We start from the raw sequence: 17,955 nt of genomic DNA on the forward strand, positions 1-17,955 counted from the left end.
AACAAAGAGAGTTCAAAGTTCCAGCTGATAGATATTTTATTCTAAACCAATTGCATAATCAACACCTATATAAAGTTAACAGACTTTTGTGGTAGGATAATGATTAACTACCATAAAGAGGAACATTTATTTCCCAAGGAAATGCTTTAAATTCCATTGGTTCATAGAATTTTCTGTTCATGTCACAGAATTGGATCCAGACTTAGCTGTGCTTAGATTAGACCCAATGAAATAAGTGGGGTTTAAGTTAGTAATTCCTAGTGGGTCTGCTCTGAACCAGGCTAAGTCCTGTTTGAATCCACAGAGTATAACAAATGTGTATACTATGGACAAAGACTAGCCATCAGTCCACATTTATGATACTATAGTAATGCAAGGCTTGATGCGAATCTCTGCTAGAAACACTGTTGGGGTTTTATTTATTCTAGCTAGCAGCTACCAGAAAGCAACACATTTAAATAATTTTCCTGTACAACAGTGAGTACAATGTACTAAGAGGATTCAGACAGCTGAAAGGAAAAGAACAGATGAATTATCACCTTCTACAACTGTGGCCTTCTTAATGCTGTTGTTGAAAGAATGGTTTGTGCAGTAATTGCTTGTGCAACCTAGTTTCCAATATGAATATGAACACTAGCCTCAGCACAATAAAGCAAAGGGACGGGAGCACAATTCAGTGGAAGAGCACATAGTCTCTGCACCAACCTCTGGGAGGTCTTGGTAAATGGATCAGGTAGCAAGTGATGGCAAAGTATAAGAACCATGGACAGCTGCCAGACAGAGTAGACAATAGTGGGCTGGATGGACAATGGAATTTGTCCTTACATAAGGCAGTTTTCCATGTTCGTATAACAAAGATTTGTGCTACTGAAATGCAGCTAGTAACATAGAGGAAGCAAAGAGTAATCCTTAAAGCAAACCACATACAGAAATAACATAGTTGTTTTATGACACTGCAACAGCCTTATTAAAGGCAGCCTACAAAATCACACTGAGTAGATTTCTTTCTCCCTTTTAAGTTCAACTTCTTCTTCTTCTTCTTCTTCTTCTTCTTCTTCTTCTTCTTCTTCTTCTTCTTCTTCTTCTTCTTCTTACATATATTTGAAACATTTTTAAAATTGTGGGTCATTTACACAGCACTTTTTGGTTCGTTTCCTACCTTGTCCGTTCTCACAATAACATACAGAGTTAGTTACATGGTGTTCCCATTTTCCACAGGGCTGGTGTCAGACTTCTGGGTCCTCTTGGCATGGCACCAACAAAAGGCCCTCCAACCAGCACATGCCTCAGCCCTGCTTGTCATGGCTATGGCAGCTGCCACCATGCATTTTCTCTGCTGCTTCTGTTTTGGTGGAGACTGCAGTGCCACTCAACATCCTCCACTAGGGACTTGGGCAGGTGGCAGATTTGAATGGGAGCTAAGCCTGGCTCACATTCATGGTGGCTGCCACTACCTTAAGCTAAAAAAAATATATGTGAATGCCTACCTGAGTATAGATGTGTGAAATCAATAAATTGCATAGATCTATGGGCCAGGACATTATATTTGGGGTAACTAAAAATGGCAGGCAACTCCCATGGATGGAACCTGAGCTTGTCTGCTGCTGAAAAGCATCTGGGGGTCCAGTGGAACAGGTGGTAAATAATAGCATAGCCAGGCCAGGCTGATGAGGGGCCATTCCAAGCCCCTGGAACCCTCAGCCAGTGCCTGACTTGGCCAACTGCTGCCATCAGTTGGCTTGATTTTATAGAAGTTGTAGAGGCCCTTTAAAACAGAATCCTGAGATGTCATAGATTTGTGTGTGTGTGTGTGTGTGTGTGTGTGTGTGTGTGTGTGTGTGTGTATTTATTTCTACATAACAGCAACAATATATATATTCAAAAATGTGAAGGTCTTAATATAACAAGTGGTTATTGCGATATAGTTATTTTATAACTGACCAGACTATAATTCTCTTTTCTTCCTGTGCAGAGTGTCCCATAAACATGAGCCTACCAGAGAAATCTTTCAGGGTCTACTTATAATGAAACCCAGATTTGGAGACTAGCTGTAGCAGAGACACAATCCATTACAGACTGATTTGTGAAAATACATGCTGTGCTAAAACACAGCAAAAAAGCTTTCTTCTTTTGCTTTAGCTCTTTGTATTTGATGTGTTATCTTTTCTGCAATCACAATGTTGCATACAGTACATGTTTATGTCATAAAGCAATGTCCATGCCCAATAAAAAATTTCAAGTCTGAGCAACTGATAAATGAGCTGCTATGATTAAGAAGACAGTTAGTTCCTTAAACTTCATGTCAATGCTAGGACCCTAAAAACAGATAGTGATAGCAATTGCAGTGTGAATTCAATGTATTGCTTCAATATACCAGCAACGTCCTGTGGCACTGTCCCCCCAGAATCTACCACCTTGGACATTCCCTAAACCTGCCTACCAGATCATTTTTAAACTAGACAAAGGACCCAACATTGTTCCATATAGCTTAGAAACCAACCCATATGCACAAGAGGAAAAGGTCAAAGGTAGATTTTTGAAACTTTTAAGTGTATGTGTATAGCCTCCACTTGGACAGTAGGATCTCAAATAATATGATTCAACTGATATATTTGTAAGCAAGTAAGATATAGATTGCCAATGAAAAGTTATAGGAGTCTCATTTTTGTAAAAATCCCTAAATCTGAACCTAGTCCTTTTCTTCACCAAGTACCACTTGTCAAGCACATAAGGGATCATTTACACAGTTAGGGGTGATAGGTAAGTGGTATAAAGATGTCACAGATTTTAGAAAGCAATAATGCAACCAACTCAGTGTTAAGCGAAACAACTGTTCCAGAATTAAGACCAGATATAGGATCTGAAAGAAATCTAGAAACTTTATTGTGGGTATCATGGACATCCACAGAAATATTTTCAGGGAGCAGAGAAGTGAACACTCCAAACAAACAAAGAAATACAACTGAAAGGCAAGCTAACAAAACAAATTACAACAGTGCTCATATAGTTTGCCTCATATCTGAAGTTCTACAAGTGCTAGAAACCTATTCTATCTTTGAAAAATAAAAACTGGGTTAGAACACCCATGTAGGCTCTGTGCATTGTTTCCATGTGGGGATAGGAACTCAGGCTTCCTCAACCTTGGCCCTCTAGATGTTTTGAGACTACAATTCCCATCATCCCTGACCACTGGTTCTGCTAGCTACGGTAGGGATCATGGGAGTTGTAGGCCAAAAACATCTGGAGGGCTGAGGTTAAGGAAGCCTGTGCTAACTTGTAAAAGTTTGTCGGTGAACTCCATGTAGCTGCTGAGGTCCTCTCACAAATTCCTAAAAAACAAGTTAGAGATGAGTTTGCAGTATCTCCAAATCTGGGAGAGTTGTGTACAGCTATTAACCAAATGAAAAACAACAAAGCCAGCGGATCTGAAGGGATATCTGCCAAAGTCTTCAAAGTGAACAGAATTGAATTTATACAACTTCAGAAGCTCATCGAAAAAATCTGGGAGAGAGAGAAGATCCCAGCAGATTTAGGGATGCCAAAATCTCTTTAAAAAAAGGTGATAGAATGGTTTGTGGAAACTATCAAGGCATCTCTTTTTTAGCTGGGGCAGGTGAAATTTTTGCAAGGATCATAGCAAACCGTCTCTTAACAATATCCGAGGCTACCCTTCCTGAATCCCAAAAAGGTTTTCAGTCTTCTATGGAGACAGTGGACATCATTTTCACCGCTCAGCTCAACACCTTCAAGAAAAATGCAGAGAGCAAAACCAACCCCTGTATATGGCACTTGTTGACCTGACTAAGGCCTTCGACACTGTAAATTGTAATGCCCTGTGGACTGTCCTTCTGAAAATTGGCTGTCCAGAAAATATGTGAACATCCTTCAGCTCCTCCATGATAATATGACAGCAACAATTGCAGATAACAATGGCTCTGAAAGTGAACCAATCACAGTGGGATCAAGTGTTAAACAGGGTTGTGTTATCGCCTCAACTCCATTTAAATTTTCATTGCCATTGTTGAAGGGAAACTCCCCACCGGAGTAGAAATCATATATTGAACAGATGGAAAACTTTTTAATCTGAGTAGGCTGAAAGCAAAGAGTAATGTTACCGTAACTTCCATCATCAAGTTTCAGTATGCTGATAACAATGCAGTGTGTGCACACTCAGAGGATGACCTCCAAACCATCCTAAATATATTCGCAGAAGCTTACAAAAAAAAACTTGTCCTATCGCTCAACATCCAAAAAACCAAAGTGCTGCACCAACAAGTAAAAAACAACCCTTCTGTAGCACCACAAATCCAACTCAATGGTGGAAAATATCGGTTACTTCTTCTACCCTAGGCAGTTACCTTTCCACAAGGGCAGACATGGATGCCGAAATCCAGCATTGCCTGAGCTCTTTGAGTGCAGCTTTCTCCTGATTGAGGTGCAGAGTGTTTGAGCATTGGCAGGCAAACAAAAATGTTTGTTTACAAAGCTATTGTACTACCAACCTTACTGTATGCTTGTGAAACATGGACCACTTATAAATCCCATCTCCAACTTCTCGAAAGATTCCATCAACGGTGTCTTCTAAAAAATTTACACATCACTTGGGAAGACAGGCAAACTAATGCCAGTGTACTGGAAGAAGCATCAACTTTGTTGGACTGGTCATGTTGTTCAGATGCCTGATTACAGTCTTCCAAGGCAACTACTTTATTCCAAACTTTAAAATGGAAAGCGTAATGCTGGTGGTCAACAAAAGAGGTTTAAAGACACTCTCAAGGCAAATCTAAACATCAACAACTGGGAACACTGGCCTGTGAGCGCTCCAATTGGAGAACAGCCTTTACCAAAGGTGTCATAGACTTCGAAGACGCTCATACTGACGGTGAAAAGGAGAAACGTGCTAAGAGGAAGGCATGTTTGGCAAACCCTCATCATGATCAACTCCCACCCGGAAACCTATGACCCCACTGTGGAAAGACGTGTAGATCCAATATTGGCCTCCACAGGCACTTCCGGACTCACTGTTAAGACAGTGTTCATGGAAGACAATCTTACTGTGATCGCCAAAGAAGAACAAGAGAACGGCATGGTCAAGGCCAAACCCTCAATCCACTCATCCTTAAAGTTTGTAACTTCCTCAGAACTGAGGACATAAACAGATAATATTATAAAAGCCAGTAAGGGGTTGGTTTTTACTATGCACAGCAGTAGCTGCCTGTCAACCACTAATCTGTACAAAACAGAGCTTTATTAGGACTATGGATAAAAGGTAAAAAAAGGTAAAGGACCCCTGGATGGTTAAGTCCAGCCAAAGGTGACTATGGGGTTGCGGCGCTCATCTGGCTTTCAGGCCAAGGGAGCCAGCATTTGTCCACAGACAGCTTTCTGGATCATTTGGCTAGCATGACTAAACCACTTCTGGCACAACAGAACACCGTGACTGAAGCCAGAAACACTGTTTACCTTCCCACCACAGCGGTACCTATTTATCTACTTGCACTGGTGTGCTTTCGAACAGCTAGGTTGGCAGAAACTGGGACAGAGCAACAGGAGCTGACTCCATTGTGGGGATTTGAACTGTCAACCTTCTAATCGGCAAGCCCAAGAGGCTCAGTGGTTTAGACTACAGCCCCATCTGCGTCCCTCAAACATACTAACATAGTATGGATAAAAACATACTAACCTGGAAGTACTTTTAATCCATTGTTTAGGGTTCTAGTGCTACTCACCATTATGCCCCCCCAAGCTACTAGGCTTAGCCAGAAATATTTTTAAAATTCCATTTGCAAAAACTGTGATATTTTTTCCAAAGCCCAATTGCCACACAGGGGCAAGGGGAGGGAGAGGAAGTCCGAGCCAAAGGCATCGCTGACAAATATAAATCAAAACCATACTTTGGGTGAATGGTGCACTGCAGCAACTTAATACATGAAAATAAGGTGACCCGAGGACAGGACGTATGCTTAAACTTGTTATACTCATGCCCTGGCCTTAAATTAATAGTTCACTAGATGGTTTGCCCAGTGTGTCCTTGGCAGTTTTTTCATTAATTCCAGGAAAACTGGCAGATATAGTCCTTGAACTGCAGTTAACAGTTGAAATATGCTGTTCAACTCAGATAAACAGTAGCACGTGTTTCTCCTAGATTCAGAGAAACATGTCCTTTGAACTTTAACAACTCTAGTGTTATGAGGGAGAACCATTATATTGTGCATCTATATATATAAAAATGTAGAAGGTGCATGTTTGTTTTATAAACTATCATGTCACCCCCTTCTTTCTTGCCTTTTCTCTAAACTGAAAACCCTCAAGTGCTGCAACCTTTCTGCCTTTCCTCCATCCCCACGATCATTCTAATTGCTCTTCTCTGGAACTTTGCCAACTCTACAATATCCCATTTGAGGTGAGGCAACCAGAAATGTATGCAGCATTGCAAATGCAGTTGCACAATAGATTTGTACAATTGCAGTATGATACCAGAGTTTTATTTTCAGTTCCTTTCTGATCCCTAGCACTGAATTTGCATTTTTCACAGCTGCCTCAAACTGGGCAGGCAGATAGAATTACAGACTAGACTGTAGTGTATCTTCACCACCATGGCAGACTTGTACAGTACGTTCAAATGGAGCCCACAGAAAGTTCAAGAGATTGAGCAGCATACAGCATCTGCCCCACAAGACGTGGTTTGAAGAGCAGTCACGGAGGTTAGTCTTGTCTGGCTGCAGATGTGGACTGGAGATGTGGGAAATATGTGTACAAGTTCCGTGGGAAAGGCACTTTCCCTCAGCTCCTATTCCCCCTGTAAACAACAGTCACAACAGGGTTATGCCTTGCACAATACAGTGTAACTACGGTACAAAATTTAAAAGTGCCAGATTAATGAATAAGCTTGCTTGGGCTTGCTGGTTGCCCCATCATGTTTTGTGGCAGTGTGGGCAAATTTTGGCTAGAATAAAGCTTATGCCCACTTGATGAAACCACCTGATATTCTTTTTAAAAAGTGAGGTACACATATCCAACTCCTTTCCCCCAAGAAGCCAAATAATCTGCCACCCAGGTAAATTCCAGGCACAATTCTACAACTGAATGGATATCTGCATGGTGGGAATTTTGACTGTTGGCCTACTAGATCAGTAAGTCCTATTGGGTTGTCAGTGGAGAGAGATTTCTTCTTGTCTCCGTGCTCCCCATTATCAGATAGTACAGGGCTGCAGGTCGTTCCTGATGAGGCCTCGTTAGGCGCCGAGGCAGCTCCGTCTTGGCGCTCGGACGGCGCACCGTGACTCGCCATTGGGCTCAGCAGTAGAAGCAAGCCGCCAGCTGCTCTCGGCGGCGGTCCTTGGCCGCCTGTGGTGACTGACATCAACGGCTTCGAAAACTCTGCGGAAGAGGCTGAGGCGTCTGCCCGGCGCGGCGCGCTTTCTGCCCTCGGGCGCCGCGGAGGAGAGGGACGCGCGCTTTCCCTTCACGCTCTTTCCCGGCGCGGATTCACTGCGGCCACTTGGCCGAGCCGAGTCGCGCCTCGACGGGGCGGGCAGAGGACGACGGCGAGGAGCGCTGGGAGCCTGGCGTGCCTAGCCGCGCTCGTGGCGACCACACCCCGCCTGGGGGAAAGGCTTCGGGCGGAGGAGGAGAGATGGTGACAGGTATTGCGGGAGCTGCTCCGGGCACCGAAGGAGGACGGACTCCTGGGAGGAGGAGGAGGAGGAGGAGGAACAGCCGCCACCTGCGCCGCAAGGGAGGGCGGGAGGAGCGGCAGCCGGCGGCGCGGGGGCCCGTGTCCCGCCTAGTGCACGAGAGAGGCGCGCGCCATGGGCTCTCCTCAAGGTGCGCCGCTCGCGCTCCTCTTCCGAGGGACCTTCGCGCACTCCAGCTGCTCCTCGCCCCTGGACATTCTCGCGGGCCACCTGTTGGGCGTCGACGAGAGCGGCAAGGTGAGGCGCGGCAGCAGCAGGGAGGGACGCCAGCGAGGGGGATGCCAGCTGCCGCCTTTCCCGGCACGTGGGCGGCCAAGCGGCTGAGGCGAGGGCCGGGAGGCGGGAGAAGAGGCGAGAAGGCGGGAGGGGAGATGGGGCCGAGGGGTTTCAACGTGGGAGAAGGAGTTAGGGAGCTCCGGGGCGAGGGGTGCGAATCCCGCCGGGTGGCATAGCTGCCAAGTTCTCCCTTTTTAAAAGGGAAATTCCCTTATGCTGAATAGGCTTCCTCGCGAGAAAAGGGAAAACTTGGCAGCTATGCCGGGTGGGTATGTGGAAAGTGGAGCGCCTGTGGAAGCACCGAGAACAAAATGTGCCCGGCCCGCCCGGGAGGAAGTGTAGTTGTGTGTGTGTCATGGTGCTCCGAGGGTTATATAACCAGAACGCATGGCTGCTGTGTGGGAAGAAAGCGAGGCCGCCTTGCAGGTGGATCCCCCGAGGGAGGCGCGCGAGGTGGAGCCGGGACTCGAGGAAACGCCCGCGAAGCGCCGAGAGAGGGGTGGGGGTCGCTGCCCGGCGCTCCAGTCGCAGCCCCGTCCGCTCCCCGGGAGGAATAAGCTCGGCGTGGTTCAGCACTGGGCTTACTTCTGAGTAGATGTGGTTAGGGGCGCTGTTAGTCCGCCAGGAAAGCGAACAATGCTGGACAGGGACACTGACTCGGGACTTTTTTTCCGGGACAGCCCCAAATCACAAAGCAGCGAGCTAGCTTTCTAGTTCCAGGGTGCTCCTTTTGCTCTGAAAACCACCAGAAAAGTGGGAAGAGCGGCGAGAGGAAGATGGCAGCGTGGAAGCCCATCTGCAATATGCCACCGTCTTAATATGGTCTTCAGGAAGCTCTTTGTAGGATTATTAATAGTACAATGTCAGTCGATGACGCCAAGTGTAAAAAGATCAGCGATTATCCCCAGGTCTGCTTCCATAGTGCTAGGAAGCGTTTCAGGGGCAATGCGAACAAGTGAGTGTTTTGAGAGATTGTTTTGAAGGCAGGGAATATAAAGCACCAAAACAAAAGTGTTACAGAAATTATGGACCATTTACTGCTGTTCTCTGATCATGTATCATTACATAGATTAGAAACCATATTAAATAAATATGCATGGAAAACAGTGAAGCACTTGCTAGTCTTTTTCCATCCTGATTTTGTATACATATATTTCAAGTACTTAACAGCTTGTGTTGATGGAGTTGAATAGAAGATTGTTGCGCATGTAGTTTATTATGGGTTTTTCTGGGTTATGTTAGATATACACCTGGGAACATGTCTTTGAGATACAGTATTCACATAATTTTGTAGGCTTAGGTAATTTTAGTAATATAAAAGCAGAGGTGGCATGCAATATTTTTTACACACATCTTTTTCTTGTGAAAGTTTGAAATGTAAAATTATGGCCTCTATGATATTAATTTTCTGCAGTAAAAAATTGACTTTATCCTAACAGTATCTCCAGATAATCACATTGTTTCTGTAAGCTGCTTCCTATAAAGATGAGAATTAACTGAGATGATTCATCGGCAGATCTTTTTATAAATAGCTTTCAGAACATATGGCCTCAAAACTGGCTTTAAAAACCCCTCACCCCCTGGAATCTTTATGTTACAGAAGACATTGTTTCAAGGAGCCTTTACAGTATCTGTTGGAGGGGTTTGTGTTCTCATCTCTCTTGCTCTGCCTGTAACATTGTTCCTATCCTAAGTAGTGCATGACTTCTATGCTTATTGCTTTTTTATTGCATATATAAAATGCTGCAGAAAGCCATTTCACACATACCTTTTCACAGATTCTCTAAATATTGTTAAGATGTTTCCTCTTTCATTGGCCAACCCTCCAACAACAATTTTTGCTCAACCATTAGACACAGAAAGCTTCTGGGTTTTGCTGCTTTGACCATCTGGCCTTATATATTCTTAGAGCCAGCAAACTCTTGTCTAGTTAATGCTAATTTAACAAGAGATATAATTAAATATATGTTCCACATTCATGGATAAGTATTCCTTTAAAAGCTTAATGGAGTGTAGTATTGTGCATTCCCATACAGTTTCAAATGATTGCAGTGACTAATAAATGAATGCTTTTGCAGCTCCGACTGTACATGTCATTAAAACAGATCGTTTCTTCCTTTTCACATGATGACATATTCTATTTCTGCCACAATTCATATAATTGCAAATATTGTATTGCAAGGCTTGATTTCCACACTGTGGTCTAATTTGCATGTGGCACTAAGCCATGGCTTGTTTTCTGACAAGTCATGGTGTGTTGTTGACTTATGAAATGTGGCTTGCTTTAGCTATAATTATAATTATTATTATATTATTTATTTGTACCCCACCCATCTAGCTGGGTTTCCCTAGTAACTCTGAGCGGCTTCCAACAAAGATTAAAAATACTGTATTTTCCCCTCTATAAGACGCCCCCATGTATAAGAGGATTCTGATTTAATAAAATGGGGGAAGATCTATCTGTATATAAGATACCCCCAAATTCTGGACATTATTTTTTAGGGGGGGGGGACCTAGTCTTATACACAGAAAAATACAGTACATTAAAACATCAGTCATTAAAAACTTCCCTAAACAGGTCTGCCTTCAGATGTCTTCTAAATGTCAGATAGTTGTTTATCTCTTTAACATCTGATGGGAGGGCATTCCACAGGGCGGGCGCCATTACTGAGAAGGCCCTCTGCCTGGTTCCCTGTAACCTCACTTCTCGCAGTGAGGGAACCACCAGAAGGCTCTCAGTGTTACGTGGTCTCGGCTGCCGCTCCCAGTCACCAGTCTGGCAGCCGCATTCTGGATTAATTGCTGTTTCCGGGTCACCTTAAAAGGTAGCCCCACGTAGAGCTCGTTGCAGTAGTCCAAGTGCAAGATAATAGAGCATGCACCACTCTGGCAAGACAGTCCGTGGGCAGGTAGCGTCTCACCCTGCGTACCAGATGGAGCTGGTAGACAGTTGCCCTGGACATAGAATTAACCTCTGCCTCCATGAACAGCTGTGAGTCCAAAATGACTCCCAGGCTGTGCACAGTTGCCCCATTCAGGACCAGGGAGTCCCCCACACCTGCCTGCCCTTGTCCCCTCAAAAGAGTACTTCTGTCTTGTCAGGATTCAACCTCAATCCGTTAGCTGCCTCCAGACACTCACACAGGACCTTCACTGCCTTCACTGGTTCCGATTTGTAAGAGAGGTAGAGCTGGGTATCATCTGCATATTGATGAACACCCAGCTCATCCCCCCTGATGATCTCGCCCAGCGGCTTCATGTAGATATTAAAAGCATGGGAGAGAGGACAGAACCCTGAGGCACCACACAAGTGAGAGCCCCACCATCCCCATCCCCCACCATCACTTTCTGGACATGGCCCAGGAGGAAGGAGCAGAACCACTGTATAATGGTCATTGCAGCTCCCAGCTCCTCTAGACAGTCCAGAAGGATGTTATGGTCGATGGTATCAAAAGCCGCTGAGAGATCCAGCAGAACTAGGAAACAGCTTTTACCTTTGTCCCTAGCCTGCCAGAGATCATCAACCAGCGCGACCAAGGTAGTTTCAGTCCCATGATGAGGCCTGAATCCCGACTGGAAGGGATCCAAATGGTCCACATCCTGCAGGCGTGCTTGGAGTTGTTCAGCAACCACTCACTCAATCACCTTGCCCAAGAATGGAAGATTTGAGACTGGGTGATAGTTGGCCATATTGGCTGAGTCTAAAGCAGTTTTTTTAAGAAGCAGTTTAATGACTGCCTCTTTCAGCGGGTCTGGGAAGGCTCCCTCAGAGAGGGAAGCATTCACCACCCCGCAGAGCCCATCGCTCAGCCCTTGCTGGCTCTCATTTATTAGCCAGGATGTGCAAGGATCAAGGATCAAGGAGACAGGTGGTTGGTTTCATGTGTCTAAGCAGCCTGTCCACATCCTCAGAGGTAACAGTTTGGAATTGATTCCATGCAACTCGACCAGACAGGGCTCTAGCACTCTCCTGCCCTGGCCCTGCTCCCACGGTGGAGTCTGAGCGACTCTATCTGAAAAAAACTTTGCAAAATCATTGCAGGAGATCTTGGGGTCTTTACCAGCCCCCGATGGCAAAGGTGGTTCCATTAAATTGCGAACCTGAAAGAGTCTCCTGCTGCTATTTTCTGCAGATGCGATAGAGGCGGTGAATAAAGTCTGCTTCACCATCGCTATCACCACTTGGTAGCCTCGATGTTGAGCTCTAACCCGTGTGCGGTCCGATTCAGAATGAGTTTTCTACCACCGGCACTCTAGTTGTCTCAATGATTGTTTCATTGCCCTCAGCTCCGGGGAAAACCACAGGGCTGTCCAGGCTTCAGGCAATCGGAGAGGACACTTAGGAGCCAGACAGTTGATAGCTCTTGTTAACTCCGCATTCCAGCGGAGGGAATCGGCTGAAAGGCCATCAACATGGGGTAAAGCATCCCCTACTACTCTCTGGAGGCACCCAGGTGGCGCTGTGGTTAAACCACCGAGCCTAGGGCTTGCTGATCAGAAGGTCAGCGGTTCGAATCCCTGTGACGGGGTGAGCTCCCGTTGCTTGGTCCCAGCTCCTGCCAACCTAGCAGTTCGAAAGCATGTCAAAATGCAAGTAGATAAATAGGAAGGTAAACAGCGGGAAGGTAAACGGCGTTTCCATGTGCTGCTCTGGTTTGCCAGAAGCGGCTTTGTCTTGCTGGCCACATGACCTGGAAGCTATACACCAGCTCCCTCGGCCAATAATGCTAGATGAGCGCGCAACCCAAGAGTCGGTCACGACTGGACCTAATGGTCAGGGGTCCCTTTACCTTTACCTTTTACCACTCTCTGGAAACCATTTGGATCCATTAAGTGGTGGGGGCAGACCATCCGAATAGGTCCCACCTCCCTGCAGAGGGGAAGGGTCGCGGAGAAGTCCAGTTGCACCAGGAAGTGATCTGACCATGGCACTTCTTTTGTTTCACTTTTACATAATGTCAATAGAGGTGAACCCATGTCAATAGAGGTGAACACCAGGTCTAAGGCATGTTTGCGACTATGAGTTGGGTCAGCCCCATGGAGGCCATGCTTTCCACAAAATCCCGAGCGGCCCCTTGTAAGGTCATGTTGGCATGGATGTTAAAATCCCCTAGGAACCAAACTGCCGGTAGGTGTCTCCAGGAGAACATCCGCCACAACCTGAAGCAGCTTGGGCAGGGAATCCTTGGTGCAGCGGGGAGGTTGGTACACCAAAAGGTGTATTGCCCCTATTGCCCAACTTCCAGAACATGCACTCAGAGAACTGGATCTTCCCAATAGGATGCACAGTGTAAACTAGTGATTTCCTAAAAATCACTGCAACCGCTCCTCCCCGCCCTTATGACCTGTGTTGTGTGTACAAGAAACCTGGTGGACAAGCAGCGGCAAGTACAGGCCCATCTGCTTCATCCAACCAAGTCTCACATGTCCTCCATCCACGATCAAGTAATGGATGGCAGTGGTCTTATGAATCATTGACCTGGCATTGCACAGGTCATGTGGGTCTCCCTTGTTGATTCCAGTATCCATCCGGTCAAGACCAGACCCAGAGGCAGGGATAATCTTCAAACAACAACTAAACCTGCCTCCTCGGTAATGACGTGGTCTGGTCTTAGCATAACTCCTCCTCCTACCCGTGATCACTGAGATCGGGTGTCCCAGTGCACCCCCCCCCCCCCGTGGAACCTGTCCCAGCCATTCTGTTGGCTGGGGCCCACTCCCCGGTAGCCCTGACCCTCTCCCCTTAAGAACCAAATACAAACTTTATAAAACAAAAGAAACAAAAACAAAAAAGTTCATAATTATGTTAAAAATTAAACAAACCCCCAACCCCAACTAAACATTGGGGTCGGCAACACTCACAGCCAGCAGGAATCTCTGCAGTCCCTCAGGAGCCTCTTTTGTAGGGCAAGGTGAGCCTGGGCCAGATGGAAAGGGCCTTCCAGGGACAGGCCATCAGCACTCACAGCCGGCAGGAATCTGGCTATGGTTTGGTGTTGTCTCTGAACCCAAAAGCCTTGCTTAAACATGATTTGTTGGGCTGCATAAGCGTGAGGAAGAAGCAGCTGAAAAATGAAACCAAGCTTTGGGGAAACAAGCCATGGCTTATCATTCCAGAGTGGCCAGAGTCTTCTTAAATTCTGTCTTCCAGGCAGCCAAGTGTACTGTTTTTGGGTTGAATGACAAAAACAGGTGTTTTATTTTGATTTGCTGCAATTTCTTGGCCCATCTAATGGGAAATGTGTGTGTATGTGTCTATCATTGTGGCCTATAAAAGGGAGGAATTGAAATGCAAGCACCTACAGCTGGCCTGGCAGGTATAAAAGTGTGAAAAAACTCAACTTCTCCCCTTAGCTTTGTTGCATTCAGGGATAAAAATATATCTGTATTCCTCGCCCTCCACTATTGGATTGAATCTAATGCTGGTTCAACTAATAGCAGGCCTACTGAAATTAATGGGCATGTGTAACTCCCCTACTCTGAGTAGAACTCAGTTGGCAGCAACTCACTGTGCTTCACCTGTGCATCTCTTATGATGACCTTTGTGCAATACTAGAACAGCTTGTATCATTCTCAGTAAATTTACTGATCATTTGGCTGCCTTTTAATCAATAGCAAGCAAGTATTTCAGAGAACTACAGAAATGCAAATTATGCAGACACAAATACATGGGCTGTATATTATGGTTTAACTACAAACATTATCTTACTAACTTTGCTGATAAGCAGTGAGGGTCCCCTGGAGACTTGGCAAAGTTTTGAGAAGTGATGGAACGCCTTTTGATGGCTGCTCTGGTTTTAAGCTGGTATGTTTTGTGTACAAATGACTCCTGATAAAGTACTAAGTACAACCAGGTAGAAAATTTTACAATAAATCACTCACTTAAGTGATCTCCATTGGCAGATCTAAGGAGATGCTTTGGCAGAGATACAAATGTGTGAATAAAAAAAAGGGCAATCAAGTAATATTGAACATGCATGTGTGAACTTACCCCTGCTTCATCAGCACTGGAATAGTATCGACCAATTAGGGGTGGTCTTGCCAGGTTTTGAATAAACATCCACAATTGATTAGTAGAACATAGGATAGATAGGGTAATGATATGTACAATTTTATAACATGCAGAGAATAACATGTGTAAACAAATCAGAGGGGGGAGCTGAGGTAAGTCTCTGGAGGGTGAGAGAGGGAGGGAGGGAGGGGAGGGCACAAAGGGGGGGATGTAATTGGTTATATTGATTGAGAATGTGTTTTCTTAAATTTGTTCAATAAAAATATATTTTTTAAAAAAATTAGGGGTGGTCTACAAAAGAAGCAGAACATCTGAACCATATGATAGCCTAACCTTTCACAACTTGTTCTTAATAACTGTTCTTCCCTCTTTGCTTTTTAAATAGTTTCTTTCTTCCTAAAGTGACATTTATATGATGATTATGGCCCACTGCATTTTGCTACTCCTGAAAGGAACTATTTAAAGTTGCCTTGTTATGAATCCTGTATAGGTAGCTCTTCTTCCATGACAACAAGCCTGCTTTCCACATTTCCCATCTGGTGTTGCATGCTTGTCTTTCTTTCACTTATTCACATTTTCTGCTTTGTGTTTAGTAAGTGGTATTAGTCATTCTCCTCCCGGCTTCACTCCAGCATTTCTGTGACATTTCTTTAATTGCTCATTAGAAGATCTGAGTTATAAAGCATATGCATCTGTTAGTGTGCATGCATATGCCAAAGCATGATAATAATGATGATGATAATGATAATGATAATAGAGTTGTTTGTTACCTTGAATGAACTGTTACTGGATAATTTTACAGATTACATTTATTATTTCCAGCAGCAAATATTTACAACTGAGTACCAGCGGGTGGTCTAAACCACAGAGCCTAGGGTTTGCTGATCAGAAGGTCAGCGGTTCGAATCCCCACGACGGGGTGAGCTCCTGTTGCTCGGTCCCTGCTCCTGCCAACCTAGCAGCTCAAAAGCACGTCAAAGTGCAAGTAGATAATTAGGTACCGCTCTGGCAGGAAGGTAAATGGTGTTTCTGTGCACTGCTCTGCTTTCGCCAGAAGCGGCTTAGTCATGCTGGCCACATGACCCAGAAGCTGTCCACGGACAAACGCCAGCTCCCTCAGCCAGTAAAACAAGATGAGCGCCACAACCCCAGAGTCTGCGACTGGACTTAATGGTCAGAAGTAGAACACCCCAAGCCAGTGACATATGTTCTTGATAGCTTTCCCATAGATGCCAACACACCAGGAGCTTCCTACACTACCACTAGTAGTAGTACAAGTTCAGACACAGATGATTCCAAAGGTGATGACTCCACCCCAGACAGTTCAGACACAGGGGAGACAGTCATACACAAAGGAACTCATGCTGTTTTTGACAGGCCACCATCGGGTGATGATAAAGTGCTAGAAGCACTTGAACCACTGTTTACCATTGGTAAGAGTTCTCCCAAAAGTCCTGAAGGGGAGAATCTCATGTAGGTCTGAAAGGATCTCTAGAGGAACTAAGAGGTACTCCAAGGAGTTTGCCAACACAGCAATTGCTAATATAGCTGTGCTTCACACTCCAACACAGGCATCAGTCACACAGGCTAAGCACACAACTGTGACTAAGCCACAACAACAGGTTGTGAGACACAACACTGTTTTTGCCAACAGAGCAAAAGCTCTGGTCCCCTGGAAAATTGGTGCACAAAAGCCTAAACTGGAAAATCCAGTCTCAGAGAGTGCCACAGCAGGAAAGTCGTATTATGTTTATGACACCTGTTTGTTTGTTTACTTCTCTCAATGATGCTTTTGCATTTGCAGCTTTTTCCGTTTCAGAATACAGGGGGTGTGTGTGTTAGCATTCAATTCTGTCCACTGCCCAGCTGCATGTGAGACAGGATGATTGTTTACTGTTTGGATGTGTGACTGCTGTACTTTTCCACACAGGAGAACGGATGTAACCTGATCTCCTGTCATGTGATGTACTATGTACTTTGTTCTCTCTTTACTTTCACTTCTGACTGAGAGTGATGGCACACACACTTTTCCATCACTCTCTAATAAAAGTAGCTAATAGCTACAACTGTTTACTGTCTTCTTTACCGGAGCCAGTGGCAGCAAGGAATCTAGGGCTTTACATCCCTATATTCTAACACCCTTTACCTTTATGGGACCCAAGTGGCTCTGTGGGTTAAACCACTGAGCCTAGGGCTTGCTGATCAGAAGGTTGGCGGTTCGAATCCCTGTGGTGGGGTGAGCTCCCGTTGCTCGATCCCAGCTCCTGCCAACCTAGCAGTTCGAAAGCACATCAAAATGCAAGTAGATAAATAGGAACCACTACAGCGGGAAGGTAAACGGCGTTTCCGTGTGCTGCTCTGGTTCGCCAGAAGTGGCTTTGTCATGCTGGCCACATGACCTGGAAACTATACGCCGGCTCCCTCGGCCAATAATGCGAGATGAGCGCGCAACCCCAGAGTCGGTCACGACTGGACCTAATGGTCACGGGTCCCTTTACCTTTACCTTTACCTCAAAAAGCCTTTTAGGGTGTAATTGAATTTCCAAGATCTGTTGACAGAGGGGTCTTAGGAAGCAATGGAACCGTCATTCCACTGGAGATGAAGCAACAGCAGCAAAATTTATTTTATTTATTTAATATCTTTCTTGCTCGCTGTTCATTGCCAAAGCAATTCCAGAGCCCACTCAAACTCAAATATGCAATACATATGAAAACAATAAAGCCCCCTCTAAAGCAACAAATATTTGAAGGACACATTTGCAGTGGCAGAGTGTAAGCTAATGCTGGCTGGGGCAGGCAAGCGGAGCGCACCCCCAGGGGTATGGGGTGCCCGCTGCAACTCACATTGCAAAGCACACCTGGGACGAGCACACTGCAGCCTCTCTCCGCCCCCAGGTCAGGCTTGAAACGATATATATATTCTGCTTAATGTTCAAATATCTTCTCAGTGGTTTACAGAATATAAAAAGC

General features: G+C 45.2%; 1 protein-coding gene across 2 annotated transcripts in view; it reads left to right on the plus strand.

Moving 5' to 3' along the window:
• Positions 1–7,709: 7,709 nt before the first annotated feature.
• Positions 7,710–17,955, plus strand: part of GDA (guanine deaminase) — a 62,780-nt gene continuing 52,534 nt past the window's right edge. Inside the window, exon 1 of one of the 2 annotated variants that reach the window (XM_060280055.1) lies at positions 7,710–7,934. In XM_060280055.1, coding sequence (XP_060136038.1) covers positions 7,812–7,934 — 123 coding nt within the window. In that variant the 5' untranslated portion in view covers positions 7,710–7,811. The remainder of the gene's footprint in view (positions 7,935–17,955) is intronic. The other variant, XM_035099885.2, reaches the window with a different exon arrangement.

Source organism: Zootoca vivipara, chromosome 11 (assembly GCF_963506605.1).
Source record: "Zootoca vivipara chromosome 11, rZooViv1.1, whole genome shotgun sequence".
In the NCBI taxonomy this organism is placed as follows: Eukaryota; Metazoa; Chordata; class Lepidosauria; order Squamata; family Lacertidae; genus Zootoca; species Zootoca vivipara.